This window comes from Trichosurus vulpecula, chromosome 1 (assembly GCF_011100635.1).
Source record: "Trichosurus vulpecula isolate mTriVul1 chromosome 1, mTriVul1.pri, whole genome shotgun sequence".
NCBI lineage: Eukaryota > Metazoa > Chordata > Mammalia > Diprotodontia > Phalangeridae > Trichosurus > Trichosurus vulpecula.
In genome coordinates, this window is record NC_050573.1 from 233,229,322 (window position 1) to 233,250,587 (window position 21,266).

Genomic DNA, 21,266 nt, shown 5'->3' on the forward strand with positions numbered 1-21,266 from the left:
GAAATTAGTGAAGTTTTCTTTAAAAACATAGTCTGCAAGTAGTTTTAGAGATCTGCATCTGAAGAAATTGAGGCCCACTGATGCTGAGTAACTTGCCCAGTGTGGGTTGTTCATTGACCCTTTCTTCCTTAAAAATGTAGAAGTCTTTATCAAAGCAGATAAGTATTAAATGACAGTTTTTAAAAAGATACACATATAAGGCAAGAGAGTAAAGAAAGGATATGGTGCACTTTGGTACCCCTGTCATCCATCTTTAACTCTTACCACTTTTTACCATTACCCCGATTTTGTACTCAGATTTGATGATAGTGCTTCTTACAGACCTACCATGAATCTTTATCTTATGTCCAAATCTCTTTGAAGATAATCAGGCCATCTTGGCATCAAAAAGCCTTTCTAGCAGTTTGTTTCCATTTTTTTAGCAGCCTTTCAGTCCTTAGACACAAACAGTCTGTTTGTTCTGCAGGACGTTATAGGCCTAATCCTTACACTTATTCATTTCCCTCTCTTGCTTCTTTCCCTGCAAATAGAAACAGCCAGATTCTAATTATATAACACATGCCTGGGTCAGCAATGGGAACCTTTCTCTTCAGGTGTTTTTCTAGGTTCTTTCTTCCTTCCTTCTTTCCTTCCTTCCGTTCGTTCTTTCTTTCTTTCTTTCTTTCTTTCGTTCAAGACAATAATGAGATACTCCAGGTCTTTTCAAAGTGTTTTGTTTGTTGATATTTTATTTTTTATATAACCAGTATTTCTCATCACCCATCTTCCCTGCAATAGACCCTTCTTAGAATGCAAAAGTATATTTAAACTATGTCAATGTGTGCCTCCTTCTGCACCTATAGTCCACTAACTTGTTTGCCAAAAGGAAGGAGGTATGTTTCAATATATTTGCTCTGGATTCAAGATTAGTTACTCAAATAGTGAGAGTTCTGTTGTCTTTCATGATTATTTTCCTTTGTGTTATTATTGTCATATATAATGTTCTTTTGCTTTTGGTTAGTTTGTCCCGCATAAGGTTATTTAAATTTTCCCAAGGTTCCCTGAATTAGTCTTATCCATCATTTCTTATGGCCTAATAATTTTTATAATAAATTTTTATAATAAATTTATTGAGCTCTTCTTCAGTTAATGATCATCTGCCTTGTTTCTAGTTGTTTTTTTTTTGCTACCATAAAAGTGCTGTTATAACTATTTTTGTGTATATGGACCCTTTTCTTCTGTCCGACCTTGGCATAATGGTATCACTAATTCAAAGGATATATATGGTATTATGACTTTAGTGTGCCTATCTTCTCATGGTTCCTCTACCATTTACCATTTTGGTAGTGTATTATCTTTGCCACTTTGATAGATGTGAAGTAAAACCTAGTATTAATGACTTGGAGTGTTCTTTTATATGGTTGATTGTCCATAGTTAGCATTTCTTCTTTTGAGGACTGCTCATTCATATCCTTTGACTACTTGTTTATTGGGGCCTGGCCATCATAAATTTTTACCTTTCTTAACTGGCATGGGACATGTATGAAAATGTTACTGCATTAATTTTCTTAGTACTAAAAGTTATCAATCAGATTTATCAATAAAATTAAATTTAATACAGATGAGAAACATAAACACGTAATAACAGAGTAATAATAGCTAATATTACATAACACTTTTAAGTTTACAAAGTACTTTACATTTGTATTTCATTTTCAAAAAGCCATAAGCAAAACAACACAAAAATATTTGATAAAATGGGGGACTCTAGATTTTTGTTATTTACCTGGTTAAAAGAAAGTGTGCTTTAAAACGTTTACAATTTTATTTTTATCTTTAAAATGTTTATTGCTATCTAGGTGACATTTGGGGTAGCTAGGTTGTGCAGTAGATGGAGTACTAGGCCTAGAATCAGGAAGACTTGAGTTCAAATGTAGTCTTAGATGCTTGCTAGTTATATGACCCTGGGCAAGTCACTTAACCCTGTTTGCCTCAGTTTCTCATCTGTTAAATGAGCTAGAGAAGGAAATGGCAAACTACTCCAGTATATTTACCAAGAAAACCCCAAAAAGAGGTCATAAGGAGTTGGATATGATTGGAAACTATTAAACAGTAACAATAACAACAAAAGGTGGCAGTTGACAGAGTCCTTGGCTTAGAGTAAGAATTCATATGTCCAAAACCTCTCTCAGACACTTATCAGTGCGTGACCCTGGGCAAATCACTTAACTTCTCCAACTCAGTTTCTTCATCTGTAAAATTAAACAGGTTGAATTTGATGACCTCTAAGGTTGCTTTCAGTTCTAAATCAATGAACCTTAGAACTTTGTTTTTATGTTAAAATTTCCTTAGGAAGCTTCTTTTCTAATATCTTCTCTTCATATGTAGTTTTTGCCTTTATCTTTTAAAAATGTTAAATTGAACCTCGGGATCTTTGTGATTTGAGGATGTGTCCTCAGAATATTTGCCTCACACAATTCAGAGAATATTCTACCCTAGTGAGGTGAATTGATGTTACGTTGTGTATTCTTTATTGCCAAGAGATAAAGTCTAGCTGGAGGGATTTTGGAGAAAATGAATGAGTGCAATTAAACAACTGGAGGGACTGATATATAGTATAGATTAAAGGAAATAAAATGTAATTCAAAGCAGCAGCAAGCAAGGGTATATAGTAAATGTAGGGGAATGAAAATTTCAGAAGAAATTTTAGTGTTACACAGATTGATTCAAGCGGGAGTGATGTGATGAAATTAAAGGAATAAAAGAAAATTTCAAACAAATAATGGTAATAAAAATCTTGGAACAGAAAGTTATGTCAGACTGTTATAGCCTTCCAACAAAAGTATTAAGTTTTATGCTTTTTTAGGAACTCTTTACTGGAATAAAAATATTTTTTAAAATTCTACCCTTCCTTTGGCCATCCTCGGATCCTAAAATACAGCTAGTTGGCATGGCGGATAGAACACCAGGCCTGGAGTCAGAAAGATCTGAGTTCAAATTTAGCCTCAGATGTTTACTAGCTGTTTGACCCTTGACACGTCCACTTCAGACTCTCCCTCAGCTTCTTCAGCTGTAGAATGGCATTAATAGTAGCACTTAATCTCCCATGGTTGATGTGAGGATCAAATGAAATAATACTAGTAAAGTGATCAGCACAGTGCCTAGCACATAGTAGGTGCTTCACACTTATTCCCTTCCCGCATCTTCTATTTCTTATCTAAAGCTCTCAGTTAAGCGGAACCATTCCTTTCTTGTGATTGATGTAAAGGGAATGGGAGATGTTATCATTGCCAAGGAGATATCTAGCTTTATGTTTGCTTTTATATCTTCCTTCAAATGTTTCCTGTTGAGAAAAGATATAAACTGTTATAAATAAACCATTAATGGCTTCCAGAGGATGGCTTTTTAAAAAATAATCCTGACTCTGGGTCATCTTCTCCTTGATGATACTGTCAACCAGGCCTTAACTATTGAACTACTTGGGTCCATTGTCAGTATTTCAGTGGTTATATTTCAGTGAAGACAGGGTGGCATAGAGAACTGAGAGCTGGTCTTGACATCAGGACAATCTGAATTCACATCTTGCCTTGCACACATTCTGGCTATGTGAAGCTGACCAAGTTAACTTAACCTTTTTTTATTAATTATTATTTTTTTTAGTTTACAACACTCAGTTCCCCAAGTTTTTGAGTTCCAAATTTTCTCCCCTTCCCTCTCTTCCCCCCTGCCCCCCATATGGCATGTAATCTGATATAGGTTCTACATATACCTTCTTCACATTAAACTTCCTTTCCCAATAATCAAATTGTAAAGAAGAATTATAACCAATGAAATGAACCATGAGAAAGATGTAACAAAACCAAAAATAAAATAAAAAGAGAGCAAATAGTGTGCTTCAATCTGAATTCAGATTCTGTAATTCTTTCTCTTGATGTGGATAGCCTTTTCCATCATGAACCTTTTGGAACCGTCTTAGAACCTTGCATTGTTGAGAAGAGCCAAGTCTACCAAAGTTAGTCATCACAGAAGCAATGTGTCTGTGTTTGTGTGCAATGTTCTCCTGATTCTGCTCCCTTCACACATCATCCAATGATATGAGACCTTCCAGGTTCTTATGAAGTCTATCTGCTTCTCATTTCTTATAGCACAATAGTATTCCATTACATTCATATACCACAGTTTGTTTAGCCATTCCATTTAGCATCCATCCCCTTGATTTCCAATTCTTTGCCACCACAAAAAGGGCTGCTATAAATATTTTTGTACATATGGGTCCTTTTCCTCCTTGTATAATCTCTTTGGGATACAGTCGTAGAAGTGGTATTGCTGGGTCAAAGGGCATGCACATTTTTATGTGCTCTTTGGGCATAGTTCCAAATTGCTCTCCAGAATGGTTGTATCAGTTTGCAACTCCACCAACAATGCAATAGTGTTCCAGTTTTCACACATCTCAAGTTACTTAACCTCAAGTAATTTAAGTTACTTAAATAATCAAAGTACCTAACACTACCCTGGACAACTCTCTAAGACTGTGAATTATAGAACGATTGCTGATCTTCATCGGTGGAAGGATTTTCTTTTTCAGGAATTCCCTATACCCAAAAAAAAATATAGGTTGAGACTTCCTAAATAACAGCCACAACAAGAATCAATTAGATGACAAAAACTTCTGGGGAAACTGGGAAAATAATCTGACAGAAATTAAGTTTAGATCAGATACCTCACACCCTACATCAAGATAAGATCTAAATGGATACTTGACTTAGATATAAGTTTATAGCCATAAACAAGTTAGGGGAACAAGGAAGAAATCATCATTTGGATCTATATGGATAGGAAAAGAGTTTATGACCAAATAAGGAGTAAAAAGATTTACAGAAGATAAAATAGACAGTTTTGATTGCATAAATTTTAGTTTTTGTAGAAACAAAATTAATGCAGCTAAGATAAAAGAAGAGTACTTAATGAGGAAAAAGATCTTTGTATCCAGTTAAATTTAAAAATGATAAAGATGTCCCAAGAGGTTCTAACTATATTGGTACTTTCTATTCCTTTTTTCCCCCAAGTATGGTTGATATATCTCTTACTAAATTGTATGAGCACTCTGAACCTTCTTTGTGTCTTCCATAGTGTTTTGCATATGGTAAACACTCAAATTTATTAGTGGATGAATAAATGAGCAAATGAACCAGTTGGTATAGATAAAAAGGTTATTCCTCAAGCATTGAATAAATGTTCATTAACTGGTGCAGCAGGAATATTGGGTCAGCTTGAAAGCATCTCATTCGCACTCCCAATCCTTTGAGGAGATGCCTAATTTGGTTATAGATTGGTAGTAGAGGTCCTAGCTTTCAGTGATAATAGTTGGTTGTAGACCTTCCATAGAAGTCTCTATGGTAGAAGGGGAGTGAATGGTAACTAACTAGAACCTAGAGGAAAGAGTAGCAAAAAGAGTGGAAAGATGGGAATCTGAAACCAAATCACCTGATTAGATATTATTAACTGGAAATTCTAGATATAGAAAAGACCTTTTTGTGCACCTGACATTCGTGTCTAATCCTGACATTTTGAAAGACTCTGCTTTCTGATTTGGGATATATATCTTGATATGTAATGATAGTAATCAAACCCATGTAAGATTTTTGGGGTACTAAGTATCCAGTCATTGTCTTTGGCAAACCCTCTTCATAAAAGCCAGCCAGATTATTTGTGACTCTGTGGTATTTGGAGTGTCAACCAGAATTCTTTATCTTAATCTTTAGCTTAAGTGAGATTTCTTCATCTTTACCTGGGTTCTTGGAGACCAACAGAGCACAAGCTCTGGAAGGTTTTCTGAAGGTGGAAAGAATCCAAGTATGGTCCTAGAAACAAGCAATCAGTCTCCCTCCTGAGTTCAAGGCTAGCTAGGTTGGGGAAAAGCTTATCACCAGATAGTGGGTTATCACACTATAAATTTTTTTAGATTCAGCTAAAAATAAAGACTATTTGCTCAAGGAAAAGGAATTGAGATCTACATGGGTAGAACAAGAATACTAATTAAAGTTTGCAAAGCATTTTTATATATTGTTATCTCATTTGATCTTCATAATAGCCCTGTCAGGTAGGAGCTCTTATCTCCATCGTATAGATGGGTAAACTGAGCCAGGGAGGTTAAGTGATTTGTCTAGGTTCACGCAGCTAGGAAGTGTGTGATGTAGGATTTGAATGGAGGTCTTCCTGATCTTAAGACACTCACTCTCCCCACTGTACCACCTAGCTGCCTCTAAGCAGGGAATGCCTACACTGATGAAATCAAGCAAGGTCGTTTAAACTAAGCAGGCATTTCAGAAAAAACTAGATCTTTTCATCCATTTTTAAGAGCACAATGCCATTCCCAGATTATTGGTATAAAATTATATTGCAGTGGTTTATAATATTGATAAGATTGTCCAGTTGTCCATAGGCTTTATTTCGTGACATATGTTTTACCTAATGAAATCCATACAACTCATGGAGTGACATCATCTGGGTATATAAACTTTTATTTTACAAATGCATTATATCACCATGTGGAAAACGTTTCCTTATGTTATATTTATGAAAACTCAAATATTCCAAAAAACTGTTTCTGCTGAGCAATATTTATACATCTGGAATCTGACATTTTATCAGACAAAAGAGTTTCAGATAAGGAAAAACAGATTCAGTGCATTTGGTGCAAGCAGGATGTATCTTCTCAATTTTTAAATGCTGCTCTAAATCTATTCGGACCATAGTGGATTGCTGGTTTATCACCACATACTAACAATTGGGCCTTTTTTCCTTTCTTTTTTAAATACAAAATAGTGCTTATGGCTGCCCCTATTCCGACATAAACTTGAAAAAGGAAGCAATGCTTCATCATTGTTTGGGAAAAGAAACACAGACAAATCTCGTGGCTGACTCTTCACGTTCAAAATTGAAAGGTCTTTGTAGTGTGAACTTCAATGGAAAACATGAAAAGTTGAACAGTAAACTCAGGTAAGAAACTTTTTTGTGAATACTATTTAGAATGTAAGAACATAAAAAGTAATTTTGCATTTTCAGATCATTTGAGGTTGACAGTTCCTTACATACTTTTCCCTTGATTTTCCACTCTAATCCTTCTTTCATAGTTCATAAAATTGTTACATTCACTGCATAATTCCCAACCAAATCTTTCTTCCTTTGAAAACTTTTGACTATTACTTCATCTTCAAAAATTGTTTATATTTCTCTCACTCAATGTTGTGGGTCCAATTAAGAAATGAGAAAGCATACTTCCTTCTATTAAAGTAGGTCTTTTGGTTTCCTAATAACCTCTTGTACCACCCCCCCCATAGTTATTTCATAAATTACTGTCATCAATCTCTGTTTTTTACTCAGTTTCAGTGTTTGTCTCCTTTGATTAGTTTTGCCTAGACTTTTTTCCATTTACTAGACTTTGATTTTCTTTTTTCTTCCTCCTAAATAGTGCTAACATTTACTTTACAAATATTTTAATAATGGTCCTTACTATCATTCTTGGAATTTTATTTTCTTGTTGCGTATTTTTCGGAGTGTAAACACGTGATTCACCCAGAGAAGAGTCAGCTTTCAATTTATACTTATGCATAGTCACTCGGTAGAATGATGGAAACATACCCATAGCTGCTTTTTTTAATCTGTTCACTTAAAAGATGGCTATAGAATATTTTGTACAAAGAGCTCTCCAAGTTCCATACTGAGAATTAAAAATAAAAATCACATAACATAACTGCAGAGATGCATTGTGACATAGCAGAAGGAATGTTGGGTTTAGACTCAAGAAATTTAAGCTCAAATCCAAGCTCTCATACTTATTAGCTGTGTGACCACAGCAAGTCCCTAATCTAAGCCCGTTTCCTTATCTGTAAAGTGGTTTAATGACACTTGCCCTACCCACCTTACTGAGTTGTTGAAATGAAAGCAATTTGTTAATCTTAAAGTTCTATATAAATGCGAATTAGTATAAGTAATAATTTTGTATGTGTACTTAGTCTTAGATTTCCTTGGTGTAGAGAACAAACAGTGTAGAAACTTCATTCACTAATGTAGATTGATAACTCATCTGTGATTTATAGTCTGAGAGTTTCTTGGGGTCACTGATAGATTGTTACCTGTCCATTGCTAATATGTTTCAAGGTCAGGATGTGAATTCAGATCTTCCTGACCAGTCAGATGAATGAATAGCTATATAGATAAATGGATGAGTACAGTGAACAGAACAGGCAAACAATAAAATAACCACTGGGAATAGATAAAATAAAAAGTTGGGGCATAATCACATTCCAAGTAGAAGCTGATTGGTAGAAAATAACCACATGATCATTGATTTTAGAGCTAGAATGGACCTTGGAGGTCATCTAGACAAGTTTTCACTTTTTAAAAATGAGGAAACTCATTTGGGGCTCAGAAAATTTAAGCAGTTTACTAAAGTTTACATAATTGGCAGTTAAGTTATAGAACCCCATTTGAACCCAGGCCCTTAGCCGCCAAATCCAGAAATCTCATAATCATAGAATAGTAGAATATTAGAACTGAAAACAACCTTAAAGTGATTTCAACTAGGTCAACATTTCCAATTTATAGATGAGAAAACTGAGAGTCTAAGGTTAGTTCATGAACTGGCTTGCTCAAAATTTTTAGGACTGGCAGTCGGGGGCTATAATTGGCATCAGTATGGTCACCACCATCGTTTGGTTAGCTTGCACTAGAACTCAGGCAACCTGACTTTCAGTCTAATACTGTTCCCTTTGACATATATCGCTAGGTTCTCTAACAAAATAGAAACTCTCTTGTTTAACCTAGAATCATAGGATCATCTGATACTGGTGAGAGATACTGCCCCAACCCAAAACCTGAGTGTTCTTGCATTTTCCACTAACATTATATGTATAGGAACTGGAAGGTCCTTCGCAGGTGATTGTTTTATTTCTTTCTTTTGATGTCACAGTGATTTCCAGCTATACTCCACCCACCCATGCTGTGAGCACTGTAACCAAGAAAAACCCTTTAACAAAGAAAAACCAGTTCTGCCAAACCAGCAAACATAGTGTTCATCTTTAACAGCTTATGCAACAGTCTGCACCCTTAGCTCCCCACCATACCACGGAAGGGAGGGAGGTACATTTTTTCATCTCTTCTCAATGGACCAGGAATGTTCGTTGTAATTACACTGCATTTGTTTTAGGGTTAACCTTCTTTTTGTTTGCATTTATGTTTTCTGTTTTTACTTACTTTACTCTTTATCAGTTCATACAAAATATTCCTGTGTTTCTCTGAATTTCTCAGAAATGTCATTTCTTCCAGCATAATAATATTCCAATATATTAACATATCCCATTTTGTTCGGACATTTCTCAATCAATAGGTCCCCTGTTGATTTCCAGTTTTTAGTGATGATGAATCATGAACTGTCATTCTTCTTTATTGGGGGAAGGAATAACCATTTTTAAACAGGCTAATATGTGCCAGGCATTGCATTGTGCTTTACAATTACTACCTCATTCGATCTTCATAAAACCCAGGGAGGTAGGTACTATTATTAATCCCATTTATCATTGAGGAAATGAAGGCAGACAAGTTAAGTGACTTTCCCAGAGTCATTCCTCAGAAGTATCTGAGACTTGATTTGAACTCAGGTCTTCCTAGCTCAAGGTCTGGAGTGCCAGCAGCTGCACTGCACTGCCCTGCAACTTTCCACTTCAGCACTAGGAGGTGTATTTAATGTAGCTTCTTCAAATACCTATGCTATTGTCAAGGAGCAGCCTATATATTGTGGGAGAAGTTGAGCAGAGCAGTTAATGAAGGCATAAATAGATTTTTATACCCAAATTTCTTAAAAGTGTTTGTTCATCCTTCATGCTGAGGTTATTTAGCAATGATGTCACATCTCATAATTGTAGAGTGGCGCATGTTTATTTGGATGATCCTGAGACCTGGCTTTTCTCCTTTATTTGTATTCCATGATCTGTTTCTTTTGTATGCACATGTTTCTCTATTTTTATAACTGTCTCTTGGATTTTGTTTGTTCTACACCCACTTCTCTTGTTGAAACTTCACAGGGTCTAGTTGTTCTCTAGTGATTTTTTCACACCCACATTATTTACAACTCGAAGTAGTTGAAAGCACACTTGCCTCCAACATCTTCTCCATTTCCTAATCCATTTTCTTGATGAACATTTCTGATTTCCTGTTTTCAGAGTCATGAAGACTGTTGCATCCATATGCATCCATTTGCTCTTTTTTCTTTATTGGGCTTTTTATTCTTTTTTTATTTTTTTTGGAGGGGGAGAGCGAGGTAGTCTGGGTTAAGTGACTTGTCCAAAGTCACACAGCTAGTAAATGTCAAGTATCTGAGGTCAGATTTGAACTCAGGTCCTGACTCCAGGGTCAGTGCTGTATTCATTATGCTATATATTCTTTCAGAATATATTCAAGGGAATCTCTCTTTTCCTTCTAGGTATTCTAGGTGTTTATTCCCAAAATCACATTTGACTTAACATATCCAGATCTTGGACTTGATTAGAGGAAAAAAAGAAAAAATGCTTTGGATACCTATGTCATGTTTTGTCCCCAAAATATATTTTTTCTTCATCTAGTGCAGTTTGCTTTTCCCCTTTGAGCTTCTCTCAGGAATTCACGCTGTTTTCCTTGTATTGTTTTGATATATTCTTATTTATTTCTGTCACAAGTTTCTTTTCTGTGTTTATAATTTCAGAAAGCTTTTGCACCAAAAGAACATTTTTGAATGAACAAAATATCTTAGATAAAATAGTGAAAGTGATGCATTTATTTAAACTGGTAGTTGAATATTAAATCAAGTTCCATCTTTTTCTATTAATAGCTATCCCTTAGATTTCCTAAAGACTATATGGAACCCTCCTGAAAAGTTGTACACACATCCTTGCCGCCTTTCTGCCTGCCTTTCCTTTCAGATTTCAGGGCCAAAACTGTGGCTACTTTTCTTGCAGGTTGAGTTATTCCTCCCACCTCCCTTCCTCTTCCTCTTTTCTCATATATTTGTGCATTGAAGGGGAAGGTACGTCCCTAAACAGGTAACAGTAGCAGACCTCACTTCGGCTCACACCTAGCTTTTTACTCCACCTTCTCTCTAGTTTGAAGAAAGAAAGAAACAAAAATAGGAGAAAAGAAATGGAAAGAAGGGCATTAGATAAGGAGAATATGAAAGGAGAAAAGAGAGTGACCTTCCTTTCATTCCTGTAATCATTCACATCTCTGGCAAATAAAGGTTGTCAAATTGCTTATCTTTGCTCAAAGCCACAATCTTCCTGCTTGAAATGGAAGGGGAGCAGGTATTTATTACTTCCAAAACATTGATAATGATTATTAGAATTTCATTTATTCTCTTCTAAAAGTTAACAAGATAACATTCTTTGGTTCATTATTACCAATACTTAGCACAGTGCCTGGAACAAAGTAGGTGCTTGATAAATGCTTTTTGACAACTTTTTAAATGCTTTTTTGTGGCAATGAACTCATGAAAACTATAACTGAGATACCTATCTGACCAAATAAATTAGGTCTTTTGTAATTTCTTAATCAAACATAAATTAAACTAATTTAAATAATAAGATCTTATTATTACTGAAATCAAAAATGCAAAATTTACTTTTTTCTCATTCATTTTTTTTCCCAACAAGTGGCTCAGAACATTCAGTGAGTTGGTCCATGCACCAGTTTATGCCAGACACTGTTCTAAATGCCGGTGATATAAATATGAGGAAGGAAGGAGAGGAGGGGAGGGGAGGAAAGAGTAAGGGAAAGGAATGGAAAGGAAGGGAAGAGAAGGATAAGGAGGAGAGGAGATGGAAGGGAGGGGAGAAGAGAAGAGGAGGAAGAGAAGGAGAGGAGAAGGAAGGAAGTCGCTGCTTTCTAAGAGTCGACAATCTGTGAAACAAGACAACACAAAAGGAAACTGAAAGGGGATGAGGGAAGAAAGAGGGAGCATGACACTAATTTTTCATTTCTTTTCACATTCACAAATGCATGGCTTTTAGTTGATATTAAATCCCTTTGCTCTTATAAATACTTGCTGAATTATACCCTATCCTTTGTGGAGAAGGTCTCTAGTATTAAATATTAACGAGCTTTTATGTCTAGGGACATTATTACTAAATGCTTAAGGTTAGTCACTGGTATAATATTTGATTTCCCAAATAGTGAGTTTTCTAATTTTCTTTATGCAGGGTGACATTTCAAGTAATATTAAAATGTGCTGCACCAAAGAAGTTTAGAAGTTGTTACCTTAAAAATGATCAGCTATACACATTATATGCCTATTCCTAATGGAGCTGATACAATTGCAGTGACAGTCTGCTGCTGTCTTTTTGTTTCTGTTTTTCCCCGTTAAGATGGTTTGCAGTTTTATGATTTTATGACTTTTAGGAGAAAGAACTATTAATAGATTAATTTTACTAAGAACCATTAATCTTATAGATCCATTTTGCAGATGAGAATACTGATGTCCACAGAATTTAGAGGACCTTTTTAAAAAGTTATTGTTATTGCTAAGAAGAGACTGCTTTCCTTTCTCATTATTATCACCCATTTTGCTGTTGGGGAAGGTGAAAGGGTAGACAACCTGTAGATCTCACTGGATAGGAGATAGTGCTCTTGTTGAAGGATCTCTAATAACACTGTGTAATAAAGATATCACTTCATTCTCTCTCTGCAGCTTTTGATTCTGTAAATCATCATCTCTTCTTGGATAATCTCTTTAGGATTTTGTGATACTGTGCCCTCCTGATTCTCCTCTTACCTGTCTTTTTGTTCTTCTTCTTTTTTTTTTTTTTGGAGGCAGTGTTAAATGACTTGCCCAGGGTCACACAGCTAGTAAGTGTCTGAGACTGGATTTGAACTCAGGTCCTCCTGACTCTGGGACCATTGTGCCACCTGGCACAACTGATTGCTCCCTCTTAATCTTGGTTATCATCACTAAACATGGGTATTACCCAGGGCTCTGTCCTGGGCCTCTTCATTCTCTCTCGATACTCTTTGCCTTGCTGATCTCATCAATTCCCATGGATTCAGTTATCATTTCTACACAGGTGATTTCCAGAGACACATATCCAGCCTTAGTCACCGTCCTTAGCTCCAGGACTGCATCACTGATTGTCTGGGGCATCTTGAATTGGATGTCTTAAAGGCATCTCAAACTCCCCATTCTCTTTCTACTCCAAACTGTCCCCTCTTCACAAATTTCCTGTTACTTTGACTGGGGTGCTATCATCTTCCAGCTTATCCAGGTATAGTGTTACTCCTTACTCACACTTGCCCCATATATCCGGTCTCTTGTCAATTCTTATCATTCTACTTTTACAGATGTTTTTTATACATCCTTCTCTCCACTCACATGCCACCCCCCAGGCCCTCTTACTTATTCTTAGCAAAGATACTGGAATGGTTTGCATTTTCTTCTCCGGCTCATTGTACAAACAAGGAAACTAAAGCAAACAGTGTTAAGTGACTTGCCCAGGGTCACACAATGAAGTAAGTGTCTGAGATCAGATTCGAACTCAAGTCTTCCCGACTCCAGGCTCAGCACTCTATTTACTTGAGCACCTCGAGGCCTTTACATCATGATAGAAATATTGGCAAATACCAATCTTCCATCAAATTGTTGTCCTTTTTTCCAGTTTCACTATAAATGTTCTAATTTAATTGTATTTCATGACAAATCATCTTGTAAGTCATTTTCCTTTCTGCTTTTCATAGTTTTCTGAGGTATCCCACTTAGTAGCACAGTGCAGTATAAATAGTTCTGGATTTAGTCGGAGGACCTAGGTTTGAATCCTCACTCATTTACTCCCTATTGACTTTGGGCAAGTCACTCAACACATTTCAAAAAAAGTCATAGCATTTTACAGAATCATAATTCCTTTTAGGAAAGAGCAAACTTCAGTTTCCTTATCTGGATATGAGGAGAATTGGACTAAATGACCTCCACGATCCTTTCTAACTCCAAATCTATGATCTTGACATCCTCTGCTTCAGAATCAATGTCCGGCATTTCCTCATTTCCATGAGTGATAGGATTGACCTTACTTTCAAAAATCAAGAAGTCTCCCCAATTCACGCAATGCTAATAATGACTGAAGGTCACTCTGTTTTCTCAGTTTGCAAGTAACATATCCTTTTATAAATCTTATGTACTTCTCTAGGCGTACACTGCTAATAAAAATGGCTAGAACAGAACTGTGGTAATTAGAGATAATGGTATAGTGGAAAAGTTCCTTAACAATCTTGATAATAAATTGCACTGCCATAGGCCAACCCAGCTTGTTTTCATTTCCCAAATTAGCAACAATAAGATTGATTTTCAGAATTCTAAGGACATAAGTTTGTTGTTCCACATACCAAACTAAATCTGTATGTAATTGGTTCATTAATTAATCAACTTTATTTCCTCATATCTCTAGCTCTTTCCGGGCCAGTCACCTCACTGTCCATACCCCAGCCCCATCTGAGTCCCAAAAACAAGGCTCATTTCTGTACCTTTCCTGAGGTGTTTCTCCCCATTTGCCCCCATCTGTACTTTGTGGAGCCTTTATGTCTTGTGCCTTTTAACTCTTCCTGTACAAATAGCTGATGCCAGTCTGTCTTTTCTCTGATTCCTTTTGGGCTTTTTGTGTGCCACAGCACCTTATTCTTCCCTGTCTTTTCACTCATTATTTTCTACTTTTATCTCTGCTTGCCAAACTAGTCTTTGAGCCCTTGGCGGGAAGCTCTATGTCTTGTAGTACTTTGTATGCTCACAGTTTTGGATGCATAGTAGCTACTCAGTCAGTACTATTCATTAATTAACAGTACACTAATGGTTGATATTTATGTAGCTCTGTAAGGTTTACCAAGTGTTTTTCAGGCACCATCTCTTTTGAGCCCCACAATGACCTTTTGGGAGATATAACCTACCAATATTATTATCCTCATTTTAACAGTGAAGAAACTCCGGCTCATTGGCTGACTAGCAGGTTTTAGAGGTGGGATTTGAATTCTGGAGTTTTTTATTATACTTTCAACAGCCTATTCACTATGCAAAATTGCTTTTTGTGACATATCTGTCTGTCTTGAAGCAGAAAGTATATCTTCTCATAAGGTCCCAGCAGGGCAAATGTAGTGAAAATAGCCATTCACTGTATTCCAAGTGGTTCCTCGTTGAGAGTAGCCCAGAGAGTTTTTTGTTGCTATTAAAAGTAAAAATAAAGTAATTAGAAAGCCCCCATAAAAATCTTGACTTGAAGAAACTAGGAAATTGTATCAAGCCTGTATACGTTCATCCTTTGCCGTATGCACACACAAAATCTCAGGAATTTAAGTACTTGTTTATTGGATTTCGATGACTTGGGGGTTCCTGAACTAATAGAATCCCATGATGACTGAATTAAATTTCCTGCTAACTGAAGACAATTCAAATGCCTACGGAAACCCAGAAGCAATTAGGGACCAGTAGTAAAGTGGCTTAGGGGCAGGTAGGTGGCACAGTGGATGAGTGCTGGGCCTAGAGTCAGGAACACTCATCTTCCTGAGTTCAAATCTGGCCTCAGAAACTTTTTAGCTGGCTGACCCTGGGCAAGTCACTTAACTCCGTTTGCCTCAATTTCCTCATCTGTGAAATGAGCTGGAGAAGAGAATGCCAAACCACCCCAGTATCTTTGCCAAAATAAACCCCAAATGGGGTCACAAAGAGTTGGACGAAACTGAAAAAGACTGAATAACAATAAGAATATTGGCTCTTGGCCAGAAACTGAAAGGGCTTTCTTACCCTAGAACATCTCCACCCTGACCTGAAGAAAGTATTTGTCCACAATGGTGCTCTTAAATCATAAAACCTGAGAGATGAAAAGGAATCCTACTGGTTATCTGGTTCAACCACTTCCTTTATGGATGAGAAAAGAGAGGTCCAGAATTCTTAGGCAACATATCATGCCCATGGTCACATCCACCAGTTAACCATAGGGCCAACATTACAGTAGAATCCAGGTGGCCTGACTCCCAGTGCACAGAGTGAGCACTTTTCTTACTGCTTCTGCACTAGAAACCTAAACTAGGAAAAACTGGACCTGTCTGAGCGATGCAAGGAGCTAAACACCCTCTGGTTGGCTGGGTTGAGTTCTGTTTTAGTTCACATGTACATTCTGGTTCTGCCTTTGAAATTAGATAGAGGATATTTTTAGGCAATGGGGGTTAAGTGACTTGCCCAAGGTTACAAAGCTGGTAAGTATCTGAAGACAGATTTTAACTCAGGCCCTCCTAACTCCAGGGCCAGTGCTCTATCTACTATGTCACCTAGCTGCCCCAGATAGAGGGTATTCTTGATGAAGTTAGGGGATTGGTTGAAATTAAACTGCCATCAGTTAATCCCAAGAGGTTCTGTGGATCAATTGTAAGGGTTCTGTGAACTTGTATGAGGGGAAAAATGGATGTTTTTATTAAGTGAAATTTAGCTTTTTCAATTATTTAAAAACATTATTCTGAGAAGGGGGTCCATAGACTTGAATAGATGGCCCAGGAGGTGCATGACACAACAAAGGATTAGCATCCCTGCCCTTGGTGATCATGGAGGTTCCTTTTAATATTGAGATTCTATGATTCTGTACCACTAAAAAAGGCATAGCATCATCAACTATTATTTAGCTATACCTGACCTAAAATTCTAAATATAATGTCATGTTACAATGCTGGTAGTACAATCCAGGCAGTTTTCCCTTGCCTGTTTTGTGATTTATCCAGGAAAAAAATCCAGCCCTATATTGACTCCCCCACTGCCCTGGGGCATCCTTCTGGGCTGTCTCCCCCACAGCTGGATAGCAAGTATTGGATAATATAAATATATTTTTAACAGTCTGAACCTTACATAAATAGAAAGGCAAAGGCGATATAGTGCACACTCAAAACAGATTTCAGTAGTCCTTTTTTTTTTCATTGTTCTCTGGCTTTGGATTATTTTGCTTACTGTCCTTCTTTGTCACTATAGCCTAAGGTTAAGTACTTCACAACACTTTGGAAACATTTTTAAACTAAGACAAAGTGTAAAGTTTAATTAAGGTCTAATTTTTTGAGTAAAATATTGCAATCCATCGTGAATAAGTGTTAGTAGGCAAATATTATTGAGCAAAAACAACAAACCCAAACCCTTCTATTTTCTGTCTTCATTCTTCACAAGTCAGAAGATTCACAAGTCAGAGTTCTGGACATTGTATCTCCTTGTCTAAAGGGGAGTTGATATCTTCATTCATTGAAGTCCTATCATAGGAATTCTCTTCTCAGTACCATGATATATACTCATGACTAATACTGATCTCACTCATCACACCAAGAGAACAAAATAGCTTCATTAAGTGGAGAAGAACTTCCAAGAATAGGTAGGTGAGAGTCCCAATGTTCTCTGCTTTTATTAAACCTCCTGTGGAATGTTATGTTTAGTTGTGGGCACCATGCCTTAAGAAGTACATTGATAATCTGTAGAGTATCCAGAGCAGGGCAACCCGGGTAATGAAAGACCAAGGTTTATGAGGTTAGTTGAAAGAACTGTTGGAGACAAGAAGAACCAGGAGAAATCATTATTAATATCCTTGCTGGCATCTGTATAGCATTTTTAAGGTTTGCAAAGAACTTTACCTGTATTTTCTCATTTGATCTTCTCATGTGGAGAAGAGATTAGATGTATTGTTTAGCCTCAGACAGCCGAGTCAGGAGTTATGAGTGGAAATTTCATATGGTAAATGTTAGTCTGGATGACACAAAAAAAACTTCCCAATGATTAGAGTTATCCAAGAGTGCGATGGGCTGCCTTGAGAGATGATAAGTCTCCCCTCATGGAAGCCCTAGAAATACAAAGATAAGCCTCAGGTCTTGCCCTCTAACTTAACTATATTTGTCAGGTATGTTTTCTTGAAGAATCCTTTTGTGTATAGGCTTAGACAACAAGTGAGGTCCCTTCCAGTTCAAAGTCTGTGACTCTGTGAATGACCCATTGACTTATTTGAAATATCATTTATTAATATTATCACTTACGTTCTTATAAAATTTACCTGTTTTAAATACCACTCCAAATAACAGCTTTTTTCTCCCCAAAAGTATTTTTAGCACTGACCTGCCTCCAAATCTGTATCCTCTCCCCAGAGTTCTGTTCCTTCATTTCCAGCTGTCTGCCAAATGCCCTATTGCTACCTTAAATTCATTCTGTCCAAAAATGAGTTCCTCACCCCTTATCCTGCCCCTCCTTCCAGTTTTGCCATTCTTTTTTATGGCACTGCCATCCCTCACTCACTCTCACAATTTTGAAGTCATCTGTGACTTTTCCCTCTTCCTCACCCCATTCATACACTCAATTTATAAGACCTGTGATTTCTATCTCTTCCCTCTCTTATCTTCTTTCCACTTGTACTGTAATCCATAATTCAGGATCCTGTCTCTCTTTCCCTAGACTACCCTCCTAATGGGTTTTCTTGCTTCCAGCCTCTTCCCTCTCCAATCATTTTTTCACCTGTCTAGTTGAGTAGTCTTCCTAACTGATTATGTCACTGTTCTGACTCAAAAACCTTCAGCTGCTCTACTGAATAAAGCATTACCTCCCAATTCTAGAATTCAAGGGTTTCTGCCATCTGACTGCAACTTTTACTTGTCTGACCTTATCTCTTACCAATTCTCTTTGTTCTAGCCAAACTGGAGTATCCTCCATTCTAATTTCTCTGCTTCCCCTCTCCATTCTCCGTATGTTTTCTCCTCACCCACATCCTTTAAAATTCTTCCCTTCTTTCAAGCCCCACCTCAGGTGCAACCACCCTGATGAAGCTGTTCCTTGAAATAGTATATTCCTCCCTCAGTAAAAATGATTTCTATCTTCTCAGATTTCTCGTCATGCTTTACCTGGGCCTCCATCTATTCTGCTCTCCCATGCGTCATGTTTGCGTGTGTGGAGTCGGGGTGGTGGTCCTCCCACTTGCCCGATTACATTGTAGGTTCCTTGGGAGCAGCGTATGTCATTGATCTCTGTGAATCTACAGCTTAACACAACTCCTTGTACACAACGTCAGTGACTGATAAAGGTTGTTTCAATTTAATTTTCAGAATTGGAGTTGTAGAGCCACGAACTCAAAAAAGAGCTTTTAATTTAGTGTTTTTGTACTCTTTAATAGGGAGCATTTTTAGTCATATAAAATTCTATTAAAAATGCTTTCATCACCTACCAAAAATCCAGAATCTGACTGTGTGACCCTGGGCAAATCATTTACCCTCTGTTTGTCTCAATTTCCCCATCTGTAAGTGGGGATAATAATAGCACCTATATCCCAGGGTTGTTATGAGAATAAAATGAAATATTTGTAAAACATTTAGTGCAGTGCCTAGTACATAGTAGGCACTCTATAAATGTTAGATAGTGTTATCTATTCCCCTCTTCATCTATCTGTCTTCTTTCTGTCTTTCTATCCCCTTTACCTATCTACTTAAAATGTACTTATCCCCCATGTGGAGGGTAAATAAATTAATTAAATTCATGGGGGAACAAGGTGTGTGGGTTCACTTGGAGGTTATCCTTGGTTGTCAAAAGCTATAGTAGGTAAAAGAGCCCAAGTTCTGGAACATCCTGTGGAACAGGACAAGATTCAAGCTCAAGCTTCGTGACTGACTATATGTTTAGGAAACTCTTAAATACTGTCTACTAAGTTATAGGGGATTGTGGTGTCTAGTTATGGAGAAAATGGCCACATCATCAAAATTATAGAACCTTGAAATATTGAAGTATATATAAATACATACATATGCACAAATTTACAATCATGGAAACAAAATTGGTAACTTAGAATGAGTTACTGATTTGTTATCTATATACTTAAGGATACTTTATATTATAAAGTTAATTGTCAAGAAAAAGAAAAATCATGGATGCTGGTGTCTGGTATTTTAAGCATACCATTTTGTTAAGGGGTCTGTTAAATTGTAATACATATCAGATGTATCTGACAGTATTTATTTTTGGTAAGTTTTAAGCAGATTTTTTTTCTTCTTCTGATTTTCAGGAGATATTTTAAAATTCTTTTGCAAGTATATAAATCTGTAAATTTCTAAGTATTTTCCTTGGTTCCAGTCTCTAGCCTGTAAAAGAAATGTATGTATGTGAGTCTATGTGTACATATATATACATATATGTTTGTATGTTTGTGTGTGTGTTTTTTTTAAATAGCAAAAATCTATTTTCTCTTCCTCCCCTCCCCCACTCGGGAAAAAAAAAGAAAAACAAAAGCCTCATAACAAATATGCATAGGCCAGCAAAACGAATCCTCACATTGGCCATGTCCAAAAAAAAGTCTCCTTCTCCACCTTGAGTTCATGAACATTGTAAAACACAAGGAACTTTGAAAGATTTAAGAAGCTGAATCAACTAAATGACCAGCCAACCACCTGTATTAAAACCGTTCATATGTAGAGGAGACATTGGTACCCATATGTACATAGATACACAAATACATGCACATATACATATGCTACATTAAAAGCTTCACCAATAGAGCATACGCTGACTTTTCACTTCATGTTTTATGTAACCTTTAACTGTGTTTCCAAAGACCAAACATATTTAACGATGGGTCTGGCATAGGTTAACTGAGGGAGGCCCCCTAATGAAGTAGAAGGAGTCCTGAAGTCAGCTTCTGCTGATAACTAGCTCTGTGACCTTGGCTAAGGCCCTGAACTTTTCTGAACTTCCTTTATCTCATCTGTAAAGAGAGGGGTTTGAATGAGATGATTTCTGTGATCTCTCCCAATTCTGTAATTCTTCTGGCTAATCCTGCTACCAACTCCTCACATTTATATTGTGCCTTATGCTTTCTAAAATATGTTCTCACACAAGGCACTTATTTTCCAATACTAAATGTAACTGTGTTCTATACCAAAAGAAAAAACCAAACTAAAAACTGTTTAAATCATAACAAAAAGTGAGCAAAATCTTCCCGGATCTTAGATCCTGGTATTTTTATTTTAGTGGCTATGTGGGACAGGGCCTAGGGATTAGACCCTGGAGGGAGGGGAAGCATATGGGAAAACAAACAAATGAGATGACAACGCAGGCTGTCACTAACTACTGTGACAAAGTTAGAGAAAGATATTTTGGAAAAATATATTTGCATGTATACAGTAGTCATGTGCTGTTTTTTAAGGTCCTTAAGTTTTTTTTTTTTTATGCTTCAAGAAGACACATGACAATAGCAGGTCTGTTGAACACAATCCATTTCATCATTTGTTCTAAA

General features: G+C 36.7%; 1 protein-coding gene across 1 annotated transcript in view; it reads left to right on the top strand.

The window, feature by feature from the left end:
- Positions 1–21,266, top strand: part of L3MBTL4 (L3MBTL histone methyl-lysine binding protein 4) — a 394,385-nt gene that overhangs the window by 214,014 nt on the left and 159,105 nt on the right. The window contains exon 14 of the mRNA XM_036741011.1: positions 6,805–6,978. Within this exon, the coding sequence (XP_036596906.1) occupies positions 6,805–6,978 (174 nt within the window). The remainder of the gene's footprint in view (positions 1–6,804; positions 6,979–21,266) is intronic.